General features: G+C 38.0%; 1 protein-coding gene across 1 annotated transcript in view; it reads left to right on the forward strand.

Annotated features, from left to right (window-relative positions):
* The window catches only part of LOC113460834 (uncharacterized), a 35167-nt gene that overhangs the window by 3588 nt on the left and 18075 nt on the right, over positions 1 to 13504 (forward strand). The window contains exons 3-9 of the mRNA XM_074537645.1: positions 4770 to 5113; positions 8138 to 8216; positions 8799 to 8944; positions 9039 to 9131; positions 10457 to 10510; positions 10996 to 11067; positions 11538 to 11564. Of these exons, the coding sequence (XP_074393746.1) occupies positions 4770 to 5113; positions 8138 to 8216; positions 8799 to 8944; positions 9039 to 9131; positions 10457 to 10510; positions 10996 to 11067; positions 11538 to 11564 (815 nt within the window). The remainder of the gene's footprint in view (positions 1 to 4769; positions 5114 to 8137; positions 8217 to 8798; positions 8945 to 9038; positions 9132 to 10456; positions 10511 to 10995; positions 11068 to 11537; positions 11565 to 13504) is intronic.

Here is a 13504-nt window from a genome sequence, read left to right on the forward strand (position 1 = left end):
AAAGTAATATAAATCTCTTACAGTTATAAGAGTGCCAAAAGCAAGATATTTAGCAGTTCCATTTTGGTAGTCAGGTCTTCTGGAAGATCTGTTTGAGAAGAGTTCTGCCCAGTTGCAGGATATTTTCTGCATGACTGTTGATTTGAGGAAATAATGACTGTTCCTTCCATGCTCTGCTAGTGTTAGATGCTTCTGGAATTTGTGGAAACACATGAGTTTCACACCTACTACAAAGAAATATGCTTAGTACTCCTTATGTTAATGTGAACTTATTTTTTCCCCCTCAGAAAATAAGTATTGATTAGCAATGTATGCATGCAGAATGGAGAGCTCAAAGTGCATGACTAACTTTTCCTTTGTACTCTTGAGAGCAGGCCAACATATTCCAATGGTTGTGTTTCACATACAGGAGTGTTTAATATGCGTTAACTGCAGATAAGTTCTGAGCAGACTGTGAATGAAAATCGTGTTGTGGATTTCAGCACCTCTCCTTTTCCCATGAATGGTGTTGCAGAAGGATGTAGCTTCTGACCTTCTGTATGATAATCAGGGGAAGAGGAACTAGTGGGTGACGACAAATTAGCAGAATAGATGGAAGGGTTTCTCTGCAAAAGGCCAATAAGTCTTGGATTCTGAAAAGCAATTAGGATTCAAAATTACTTTTCTATGAGATTATACAACCTTTAAGGAAAGAGGAAATTTATGACATATTTCTTCAGTCAGCAGGAAAGCTTTCATGACAGACATCATTTTCTTGGTAGATGGATTCTGGAGTATAGGGACAAAGAACTTCATGATCATGCACAATGATCAATGCGAGGACAAAATCTGTGTTGATGTGATTCAGCACAGTGATGTGACATACACTGAATTCTTGTCGAACACTTTTCATAACAAAAATGATTCCTTATAGAAGATACAAAAATTACATTACAAAGGAGGCACCAAAACAGGGCAGAGCCTCTAGTGCTAGAGAATCACTTCATAGCAAGTGCTGGTAGCCATAAAGAGGCTTGTCCCAAGCCTTTTTCAGTGAGTACTCTGCTGAGATGGTAGAGGATGCAGCAATGGCTTTAAGGAGCAATGGGATCTATGTCTTTGAAACTAACATAAGGATGATAAAATCCCCCCTGAGAACAGTTTTTAATAGGTGATGATGCAGGGAGAGTTCACAGTGAAAAATCTTGGTGCACTGAAAACCATCATAAATAATGTCAATCAGGTCTGTTAATGCAAACATCTCCCTGGTCAGGGTAAGGAACAAACCTTTTGTTGGGTGTATAATGACAAATATCCATACAGTTTTCTGCAGTCCCTGATAAAAGTACCTGAGCTAACTGCACAGCAGCGCAATTGTTTTACCAAAGAGTACTGCCCACATTTAAAATTCGCAGTTAGTACTTTACTTCAGTCAAGAGCCACTACGCTCCTTCCTATGGTAAATAACTTCTGAAGTAAGACAGTGTTTCACATTAAGCCCTCATAGTTCCTCAGTGTCTGAAGGGAGCCAGAGCAGATACCCCCAGCAGGTATCTTAATAAACAAGAGGGAAACAGGCAATTCAGTGATACTTTAAAAAGAACCTCCTAGAAACATTGCTTTGCCATGTCCAGCTGACCACACTGCTTCAGTGGGATTGTCAGCTGCCACTGTCTGTCAACAAAACTGAAGTCTCACAGAGCCACTGTGCAGTGAGCGCGTCAGAAAATCCATCCATGGATTTGTAGGAGGTATTGGCAAGATGGGAATAACAAACCCATGGTAATGGTGAAGTGCTACCCAAAAGTTTTCCTAGATGAGAAACAGAAAGTGGTATCTCTTACTACATCTTTTAGATGGCAATAGTGGATTAGATGCCACACAGCCTGAGAGGCTGCCAACACCAGAGAAAATAAAGATTCAGCGATGCCTCAGTTAACACAGCAACTTTTATCAAATATCACATGCTGGTTTTGGGTCTGAGTTTATTCTAACTTGATGCTGCATTGCTAGTTGCCTTATCATGTGGGAAGACTGAAGTACAGAACAAACACAGTTGCTCTTTAACATTACATATTTGTGCCAGCTATGTAGTTTGATAATACTGTAGATGTAGATGTGGTTGTTAAGTTGCAAAAAAGGAAAATGGAGTGCATGACAAATCAAAAAGCTGATATCTTCTGACTGGTGTAAGTGCATGACATTGGTTGGGTATGGCAAGAAAAGACAGTTCTGGAGCATTTCTTCTCTCTTTGCTTATTCTTATAGGACTGTGACTGTCCTTTCAAGCTCCTTGTTGTTTTCCTGTGTGTTATGTTCACATAGATGTGATATTTTGCATGTTTGTTCTCCTTGTTATGCCATAAAATTCATGCAACCCAGTTCTCCAGGTTTTGTTCCCTTTGTAATTGGAAACTCACTGAGAAAGGAATACTGGGATGACCACACTGCTTGTCCAAGGTGTTTTGTAACAACAGCTGAACATCCTAGGCTAGTGAGATCTTGAACACCCCAAAACTGGCTGGTGTTTGCTGGGGTGTTGGGGGCCAAAATGAAGAGCTGAACTTTTCTTCCTAAAGGCAGAAGCAACCTTGTGTGAATTATATCTGCTCAGGTAGTTTGCAGAGAGGACAGCTGGATCTGATTCAGTATGAGCTCTTCCACCCACTCGTTATCCCATCAAGAGCTGAGCAGGTGAAGAAGCATTCCCTGGCTCCTGCAAGCAGAGAGAGAGGGCTGCTGAGGAAGGGGAGTGCGCTGCCATGGAGCAGTATGACCGTAGCTGACGCAGTAGCACCTCCTGGTGTTTCATGGCAGGGAACAGGGAGATTTAATGGGAGATACAGCAGTAAACTTTATATATATGCACACAGGTACACGCTTGTTTAGAGAGAGAGAAGTTAAGGAAAGCATATTGGGTTTCATCTCAGTGATGCACATATTTATTGCTAAGATCTGCATAAATTTGTCTCATAAAATGAAGATCAGCTTTCTTTGAAGCCTGTTTGATCTTGTCCTGTCATCTGTTTTAATATATTCACTGACCTTCTTTGCTGTAATAAATGTATTAATTCCCTTATCTCCAGTCACCTTCCCTTAAACTGACAGATTTTTCAATTTAAAGAATTGCATTTCAGGGACAGCATGTTGGCAGCAGAAAAAAAGATATCTTTGCAGCAGTAAGATAGAATAATTTAACAATGTGGATGTATGTAGGAGAACAGGTGGTGAGAAAAAGAGTTTGGCAACACAGAGAGGTTTATTCCTGAAAATAAATGAAGATTATCAACAAGGTATAGGATACCCACCAGTCGATGTTTTACACATTCCCATGCACAACATAGTAACACAAAAAGTGAACTAGTTACTGCTGTTTTGTTGTTCTTGCTGGTGCAATGAGGACTTGACAGAGAACGTTTAAAGAGCTGAGCAGTGTGGATGACCAATTGTCAGGGCAAAACTGTTGAGTTCATGCTTCCCCTTCACACTACCTCCAAACTGTGTGGCTAAAAAGACCCAGGTCTTAGAAGAATCTCATTGTGAACACACACTCTGTGTCCTGTACAACAACACATACTGGAAGACATATCCATGAGATTTGTGTTCACATGTATGTGTAGACTTGTATGCATGTATAGATATATTTAACTGATTGTTTTGTTGTCAGCTGAAAAGATAAGAGACATAGATTTTTGGTGTTGCTCTGAGGTCTGAATGTTAAATTTTTTTAGCCATAAAATCTTGTTCAATGGGACCTTTTACACTCAAAGATTTTCACACTGCTTTCTGGCAGATCGCACCCTCTAGGGGGCAGTTTGTACCACAAGTGAACATATTGAAACATAATATTGGTCCCTCTGAGATGAAATTATTTCTAGAAGTATTTAGTTAAAGAACTGAACACATTTATCTCTTCCATGAGAGCGAGAAAACCCAGAAAAATTATGTGGAATAACAGGAACAAGCCCAAACTAGTGAACACAGAAAGCAATCTTGTGATTGCTAAGTGTTTCAGAGTCAATGAGTGAAAAGAGAATAAAATTAAGTAGAGTGCTGTTGCAAAGCTAAAATTGCATGCCTCTGACTTCCTTGCAGAGGTACAACAATGAATAATAATGCATCTAGGATCACAGAATAAAATTCAACATGAGAAATTAATAATCAAGATAGAGAAGAAAAACCATGTGGTTTAGCTGAGGTTTTAATGAGGGCAAGATGATTGGGACAGGGGAGGAATTGACCACGTCACACTATTAGCTGTTATTACAGGGAAAAATGCAAGCAATTCTATAGCTGAGGTAGCCATCACCTTACAGCAGCTGTTTTTCACAATGGTTATGACATTTCATGTAGTCAATGCTGCCTCTCTCTCTCATGTTTGTTTCTATGGTCTGTTCTATGTTTGCATGTATCACCTGGTCTTGTGACAAAGTGACAAACACAGTCAGTCATTTAGGTTCCCTTCACAAATGGAATTTGTGTGGTACATTCCCAGTTGGTAGCAAAACTCATAGAGACATTTTCAAGATTAATCCCTTTGAGGGCACTGGGCAGCTGGAGAACAGACATGTTTTGCAGTTTGGGAATGTGCAGGTGTCGAATAATTTAGTATTTGCAAGTTCATATGGCCACCTGTGGGTTGATGACGTTTTACCTGTATGGAAAATCTATCTTCCCGATTCTTCTGGCTTTAAATCTATTGTGTTGAATTTTGTTCCATGATTCTGACAGAAAAGAAGATCACAAATCATGTGTGTTTACAGTCTCCTGTTTTCTTTTTTTTTTTCCAGAATGCAATATAGATCTTTCTATAGCAATTGATATTTCAAGAAGCGTGCAGCCAGCAGCCACAATGCTCCTGAAACAGAGACTGCAAGCATTCCTCCCCAGACTTCTCCTCCAGATGAAGTCACTGCCAAATACCAGCTGCGATGCTCCAGTCGAAATTGGGTTCAAGTTCCAGCTATTGGCGCAGAACAAACAATTAATCTTTGACTCTGGTTTTGATGACTATAATGAAGAGACCATCCAGAAGTTCTTAGGTGCACAGACCACTGTGGACACCTACATGAATGCAGACTTTTTGCAGGCACTTGAGGAGAACTTCTTTAATGTGACTTCTGCTAAAGTTAAGGTAACTTAATGGTATGAACATATATCTTGGAAAAATTAGGCAGTGTAATATTTACAGACTCTGATGCTGAGTAGACCAGGAAGACAAAAAGAAGTTCAGGAATAGATGATGCTAATCAACAGAATCACAGAAAGGTAGAGATTAGAAGGAATCCCTGGAAGTCACCTTCTTTAATCCCTCTGCTGACATAAGGTCAACTAAAGCAGGCTGTCCAGGGCCATGTCCTGATGGCTTTTGTGTATCTCCAAGGATGGAGACTCCTCAATGTCTCCAGACAGCCAATGCTAGTGCTCAGTCACCATTGTCTTTTCTTAAGTTTATACAGAACCTCTCATTATTTTGTTGACCTGATATAACCTGATATATCAATTCCAGTTCCCTAGGCACTCCTATAGTGAGATGGTACCCAGAACTTTTAGCTTAATACATGTGATGAGTATTCCTACAGATAACCTTCTTATATCTACCATGGAATTATTGTACTTTGGAGAGTGGAAAGTAGTTTTCTTTCAGGAACTCTTATTCCTAAAAGGAAACTACTTTCTTATTCCTGATTCTGTATCTTTGTCCAGAATAGTGACAGATCAAAACAGAAGTCACAGAAAAAGGTCATCTGAGAAATTTGCTTACAAAAATTTATTCATGTCATTAACTTGTCAAATAATTTCAAAACACAAAGCTGAGTTCTACTTACAGATAACTGATGATCAGAAAATTCTGCCTAGATGCAGAATTTATCCATCTTGAAGTGAAGTGAAGGGAGAAACATAAAGCTTCATCTAATCTCTCCTGAAATGAATGGGGATTCTTTCAAATTGAGTTCAAGAAATTCAGATCTCATTGGAGTGTTTCAGGGTCAATGCCTTTACAGTTTATTCTTGATAAGGCACTGACTGTGTAAAGCACTGTGTATGTCCTGTAGTTGCTGTCTGAATACCAGCACTTACTAAGGTCTCCATGAAGGGAGACCTTCCTACTAAAGAAGGACTGGTTAGCTCTTGCTACATACATAAGGGTTTTCCTCTTCCAACTTCATTTTTGCTTTTATGAAATGCCAATTTTAATCTGGCATGGAGTGAGGAAGCCATATTACAAACTCCTCTGCCTTCAGATGAAAGTTGGCATTCTATTTTTTACAGCATTTGCATAGGTGTGTTTGATTTACCAATTTAAGTTGCACCAATATAGTGCACATTTAATGAGTTTTTTCCCAAAGATTTCTTAAAATGTCTGAACAGGGAACAAGACCACGTAAGGTTTTGCTTGTTTTGAATCTCAGAGAAAGAACTTGTTTGACATAAAAGTAAAAGCAGTGCTTTTTTTCCTCCTTATTGCCAGTACTGGAGATCAGCATCAAGAAAGGCTTCTTTCTGCTTAGGCATTATTATTATAATAAATAAATATGCTGCATATCTCAGCACTTTACCAGTGGATTAATATTCTTCTCTGACACTGTTTATGTACAAATTGAAAGTACAAGACTTTAGAATGCACATGAAATCACAATTTAATCTTCCTAGGATCCTGAGCAATAACATGCTTGTTCTGTAAAGATTATTAGTTATAAAACTCACCAGGGACCATGATTATCTGTTGGTTGAATTTCTTCTTTTCTTTGTTATATGTTTGCTTAGCAGCAAAAAAGTTGGACCTAATTCCAGCATTTTCAACAATGGATGTGTTCCAACAAGTGCTTGATATAAACAAATGCTTCATAACTATAATAACATATCTTTACATATATTTACACACAACACCCACAGTAACACCCCATATTCCCTGTTCCCCATGTTTTTAAAATGGAAAGAGCATAGAAAAACAACCAAACCCAGGCCTACCGCGTTGTGTCTAACAATCTGTGATGAGTTTACCCATCCATGGTCCAGCTCTCCACTGTATCATACAGTGTTTGAGCAAGCATAGAATTTGTACCAATGCCTCCATATTGTATTTTTGGTAACTTACCAGTTAGTTCCAGCTTAAATTCTTGTCTCCTAACTGCTTTAGTACAGAAGTGGGATGTTTGGTGTGGCAGTCACTTCATTTGCTTTTGTCACATGTGGAAAAATTTTCCTTAACCAAAGTGTCAGGTTTTGCACTGATCGAAGCTGTGCCTTGCATAGGGAATGTAAAATAGGGGTGGGAGGGGAAAAGCTCTAATTGTCTTTGTGTACATGCTGGTCAGAGAGTTTAGGAGGAGTTTAAGTCATTGCCATTGGTGATAGGACACAATTTGTGAAGCTTCTTTCTGGGCAAACTAATCCACTCTGTGAGTGGGACCTGAGAAGTCCTCTGTTGGTTTGAAGAGAAAATAGGAGGAGAGAAATGGGAAGAGACTGGCAGCTTGAAGGGGAACTAAGAAACTGTGCTTTTCCTCCATACTGGATGAAACTGAACTGTAACTCTTTGGCCTGAAAAGATGGAAAGGTATCCAATACAAATCCAAATTATTAGCGTCCAGAAGTGAGCTAAACCTTGTGTTATGAGAAGCAAACATAGGGCAGAGAACAGAGAAGGGCAATGACCTGCCTATGTGGAAGGACAAAAGGACATAAATATCTGCCTGGGGGGAGGATTAGACCCAGAGAGGATGCGCTTCCTGGTGTAGATTAGCTGGCAGCCAATAGGAGATGCTCTTGCAGAAATGGGAGAATTTGCTCTTCATTCTTCTCCACATTCATGTAAAAGAGAACTCTTCAGACATCAGAGAAAGTTTTTCAGTGGGTAAGTTAAAAAAGAATTTGTCTTCCACTTCACATGCTAAGCTGATAGATATAATATAATAGCTATGCTATATTCAGCAAGAAAAATCCCTCAAATGGAAGTGCTATCAGGGAAGAGAGGCTTTTGTGTTCTGTTCTCATTGTTCCTCACTACCATTTTCCAGCACACATTTCAGGTCTATCACAGTGTAGTGCAATTTGATCATCTCATAGCCATTTCTCAATGTAAGCTGTAATTCTTACAAAGACTGAACTTTGCATTTCTTTGCAATTGACTTGTCATTACACCCTTTCCGGCCAGGTTCTGTTAGTATTTTCAGATGGGCTGGATGATTCACTGGAAGACCTGAAGAAAGCAGCAGACTCACTTCGCTTTAAAGGTATGACAGCACCACTTTGATGCTCCTGCCTCCTACTATCACAGGCCTGAGGTACAGCTCCCCCACTGCAACTTTTCCACTTAACACTGCCTTTCCATGCTCATATGGAATTGTCCAGGAGTCCCTGGGAGAGTATTGGCTTCTCCATGTGAAGCAGTGTACATGTTGACTTGTCACCATATGGCAGATGATGCCAGACATGCCTAGGGGTGGAGAGGTTCTATTTTCTGGAGTCCAGCTCCAACAGCTGGAGCGATTCAGGATGGACCCTTCTCACTGATGAGAACAGCACCAGAAGGTTAGATACAACTCTGGCTTCTCCAGGAAAAAGCAGGTTTGAACTCGTGTTAGGGCACTGAGTAACATTCTGGTGTGACAGCTGGGGAGAAAAGTCAATTGGAAAATTACTGCTGTGGATTTTTCTCTTGCACATTTTTCTCAATAGCTTGGTTTCTTTTAACATATTGTATTGACGACATAAAATGTAAGTCTTTCAGGAGATTGCTGCTATTCAAGTTTATATTGTTGGTTAAATTGTATGTTTCAGATATCCACTAATTTAAATTTGTTCTTATGTTGAAGGTCTTGATGCACTTCTGTTAGTTGGCCTGGACAATACACAGAACTTGACTGAATTTTGGGAAATAGAGTTTGGCAGAGGGTTTGGATACAATGAACCTCTGAGTGTTGGGTTTGCAGATATTGCAAACATTTTGCAGAGAAATCTTGTAAGTCCTTCTGTGATATAAATAAAAGGCAGGGGAAATCAGTCTTTGTTTATGATTAGTATATGTAAATGGAATGTTTCTTGTAATTTTTCAGGATACTATTGCAGAGAGAAAATGCTGTAAGGTTATTTGTAAGTGTCTTGGAGAAAATGGTGATCATGGTATCCGGGGAAATCCTGGAAGGAAGGTAGGAGGTCTAAGATAGAGATCACATAAGAACGTCTTCATTTTTCAAAGTGTTTCTGGCTTTTTGTAGTATTTCAGAGCATGCATATGTGTCTCCATACCATTTAATGTTAGGACAGATGAAGGAGAAACATGAAATGTGATCCTTTCTCTGCTGCATTCTCCTGTGCAAAAAATTTTTTTAATGAAAATGATTTGTACATATAAAAATCATTAAGCACTCTACTGCCCCAATTCAGCAGAAAATGGAGACGGATTAAAAAAATAAGTCTGATTAATCAAGAGGCTTATTATCTATGGGGAATGAGAAACTTCCAACTGACAAGCTGAGAGTAGAAAATGATAATTTTTCACTCAATATGTGCCTTATCCTTTTGTGACTGGTTATTCCAAATGTCCTCTTCTATAAGTCTGTTTTGATCCAGAAGGATTATTTCTTTTACGATTTAAAATTGGATTTTTAAGCCTTTTTGAATATTACAGACACCACTACTTCTACAGCATACTAGTAGAATTAATTATTAAAGTTTTTAATATATGTAGTCTCCATTTGACTACTGTTAATTCCCTTATTTCTACTTATTCCAGTAGCATGTGAGATAAATGATATCTGCAGTTCACACTCTTCAGTTATATGGTTGCAGTTAAATGAAGTTTTGGTTATGCCTTAAGAAAAGTATAGTCTTCTAATACTTCGTAAACCAATTTATTGTTTTTTTCCATTGCTCTTGTCGCTTTTCTTATACCTTTCTGTTTTACTAAAAGACTAGATTGAGGTGCTTAGACAGTACTCAGAATGTAAACATAGTTGTTTTGCAACTAGAAATTCCCTGTGTTCCAGTTTCTCTCTGCTCAAATTTTGCCTTAAGGGTAATGATATTTGCATGACTTCCAATATAAAGTTAAAATGTTCCTATGTGTTTGCAAGGCATTGCAATAACTTTGTCCTAACAAGTTTCCAACTCCATATATTTTTCATTTCACCTTAGAATTTCATTACTGTAATGCTTTCTTTTCCAAATCACTAGAAAGATGTTTAATTTGGGATACTTTGTTAAGCCATCGGAGAATTTCCTGAAATAACAGCTGAAACTGTATATTAACCATTGTTCTTTCCTTGGGTTTATATTTGGGTTTTTTTTTCCAGCCATGTCAAATACACAGGACTGTAGAGAGTGTCTGTGTAAATGCAAGGAGCTGCCCTCCTTAGCATAGCCAGATCTAATTTTCAGGAAATGTTTTCTATCTCTATGTGCAGAATAATCTGATAGAGATGAACCCAGTGTGCTTGGAGAACAGTGTTACTTTTAAATTCTTCTTTTTCAGGGAAGTACAGGTTACAGAGGATCTCCTGGCCATCCTGGTGAGGAAGGTGGGATTGTAAGTAAACATTTGTCTTCCTGCTATGATGATGTTAGTTGGTGCCTGAGCCTGTCTACACTTATTCACTGAATACCCATCAATGTTAACCCAAAATATGTTAGAGGAACAGGTAAATAGACAGATCTGTTTCTCTGTGCCTCTGCACCTCACCATAGATAGTTAACACAGTTAAAAAAGCCACTCACCAAAAGTGGGTTAGTTATTCAGTTAAAAAAACCAACCCACCTTCAAGTACACACAGTTGAGTTAGAGATTGGTAATGCAGTATAAACATGGCATGATAGTGAGAGCAAAGAACCAGGTGCAACTCAAATTAGTAATTGATATTCTCTTATGGCCTGAATTAAATTTTCCAGAGGACTTGCATTTGTCGTCTTAGTGCAGTGAATGGTGCAGTTCTGTCTTGCTTTAGTCTTGTGTGATAAATTAACCAGTAATCATCATTGTATGGATGAGATTGAACATTTTCCTTTGTTTCCTAGGGGGAGAGAGGCCCAGCTGGTTTCAGTGGGACTCAAGGAGACAGGGGATGTCCAGGTGTCAGAGGCCATAAGGCAAGTGTGTAACTTTGAAATATTTCCTAATTTGTTTCCCATAAACCTGTTTTCTGTACTGGGAACAAATCCCTGTGCTGTCTCTCTGAAGCATGGATGAACATCAAGATCCAGCTGAAGGAATGGCAGACAGTGTTTGCTGTCTAATTTTAAGAAGTATTTTGTGTAACCTGAGCATGGTTGAATGGCTCAGGATTTTGCTGACTAAACAACTTGATGACTTTTTCACCATCAGCTCCAGACTGACCTTAGTTAAAGCTATAAAGCTTTATGGAGTGGGAGTGAAAATTAAGCCTGTACTGTCTTCCCAGAGGAAAGGAAATCCCATACGTGACAGTAGAAGGTTTTACAGTAGGGACTACCAATACTGAGCTCAGCATACCTCTGCACAACAAGCTATTGTGCCCTGCTTTTCAAGCTCAATAAAAACACTTTTACCAAATTTCATCTATATTTATTTTCAATTTCAGGGGGCCAGAGGCTATAGAGGAAGTCAGGTATGTGTTTTCATGTGTGATCCATTTTCTTTGAGAACAGAGTTTGGCTCCCTTTCACATTACCCTGTAAATTAATCAACAAGGAAGGCAAATGGCGTAAAAATTTAATGTAAAAATAGTGTAACAACTTAGTGTGAAAATAGTGTGAAAATAGCATTCAATTTACTTTTGCTATGGTTCTATAAGGATGGATTTATGATACCTATCACATTAATCAAAATCAGCAGTCATAATTGTATTTTTATATGATTGTACTCTATTAGTCTAACTGACAGGAAAAGGATTTATTTACTGACTAGTCTGATAATCTGTTAAGATGGTAAATCTGGTTATCTGAATCTCACTCTAATTGTGAGGAGGAGCAGAGGGAAAAAGAGGTTGTAACTAATACTTATTGGGGATTTGGACATCATTTTCCCTAGATCATTATTGACATGTTTTCAATATCCAAACTTCTTTTCAAGCTATGTTTGTCATCTCATCTGTTGATATTTCTGCTTGTTTAACCTTTCAAACATGAAGAAGATATGGTCACTAATTTGATAATCAAAAGTGAAGCCTGGAAGACAATGATCTATAAAAGTAATAGCTTCCAAGCTACAGTGATTAAAATGAAATTAACTTGTATTGAATTCTCTGATCAAAACCACTTCTAAAAATTAATTATGAGCCTCAAAGATTCAGAAGATGTTTGCCTCCATAACTGAGCAGCTTGGAGAAAGTTCAGAGAATTTCTGAAACCTCTGCTCTATTTAAAGTACTGCTCTGTAGTAACTTTTTCATCTTTTCATGTGTTTCTCTTTTCTTTTCCTTTTTTTTTCTCCCTTCTCTGAAGTCATTTGTCCTTCTTCCAATGTTCAAAATGTCTGATTATAGAAGAAGGAGAGTACTTGCTGATGATTTAAATTTGTCAAAGTTAAATAGTGCAGTAGGTCTTACCAGTTGCACACACCCTACTGAAATCCAGTGAATACATGAATATCTTCATTATGTTGTGTCTTATATCCACAATTTTTTTTAAATAAAAATATGAACGTTTCAGGACATAAAAAAGTGATTCAATTCTGCCAGCTTAGTAAGGTTTAAGCAGTTTATTGAAGTTACTGAAGTCTGGAAGGCATTTTATTGTAGCTATTTGAATAAAAGGAAATGCTGAATGTTTAATAGTAGGAAGTTTGGCTCAGGTTTTCTGAGGTAGGAAATGACTGATAGAAAAAATAACATGTCAATAAAAGTCATGGTTATTTATTTAGTGCTCAAAATTTTTCTGGAATGCTTATTCAAGAAATTCTTGTTTGTGACGTATTAATCTAATCAAAATGTACAGCCAGCTGTTTTTTCCTTGTAGTAGGTACAGAACTGTTTTAAATGAAAGAAGTTCTTCCTCAGGAATTTTAACTAGAAGGTTTTGCAAACTCAATTTAGCATCAAAATCTACAAAGCAATTTTATCTGTGGTCTCTATCAGAGTGAGACTGCTGATGGTTTTAACTTGTTCTTGTGCCACTTTCAGTGTTTGTTGAATATCATTTCAGCTTTCTGGTTAGTTGTCTCTGCTAAATTAATTTTTCACTACAAATTAAGCCAACACAGTTAATTCCTTCATTTTTATCCTAGTAAAGAAAGAGGGAAGAACTTTCAAAATATCCTGTAAAAACTGAGTTTGTTATTTGGCTGAGTCTGAAACATCGTGGAGCATACATAAATGAAATAAGTGTCTCGCAGTCATAACTTTATTTAGATGCCTCACACAAGTTAACACTGCAAATGCCCTAAGTCTGGGATGAGTATTTTGTAGGAAAATGATTTCCATAAGTGTTTGATACACCCCATAAATGGAGTGTATAATTTTTGCAGGCAAAGGGAAGAGAAAAACAATGTGAATTTGAAAGTGAAGGTGACTGATATTCATGTAGCCTTGCTATTAATGTACTCTTACTG

The sequence above is a fragment of the Zonotrichia albicollis genome, chromosome 1 (assembly GCF_047830755.1).
Source record: "Zonotrichia albicollis isolate bZonAlb1 chromosome 1, bZonAlb1.hap1, whole genome shotgun sequence".
Lineage (NCBI taxonomy): Eukaryota > Metazoa > Chordata > Aves > Passeriformes > Passerellidae > Zonotrichia > Zonotrichia albicollis.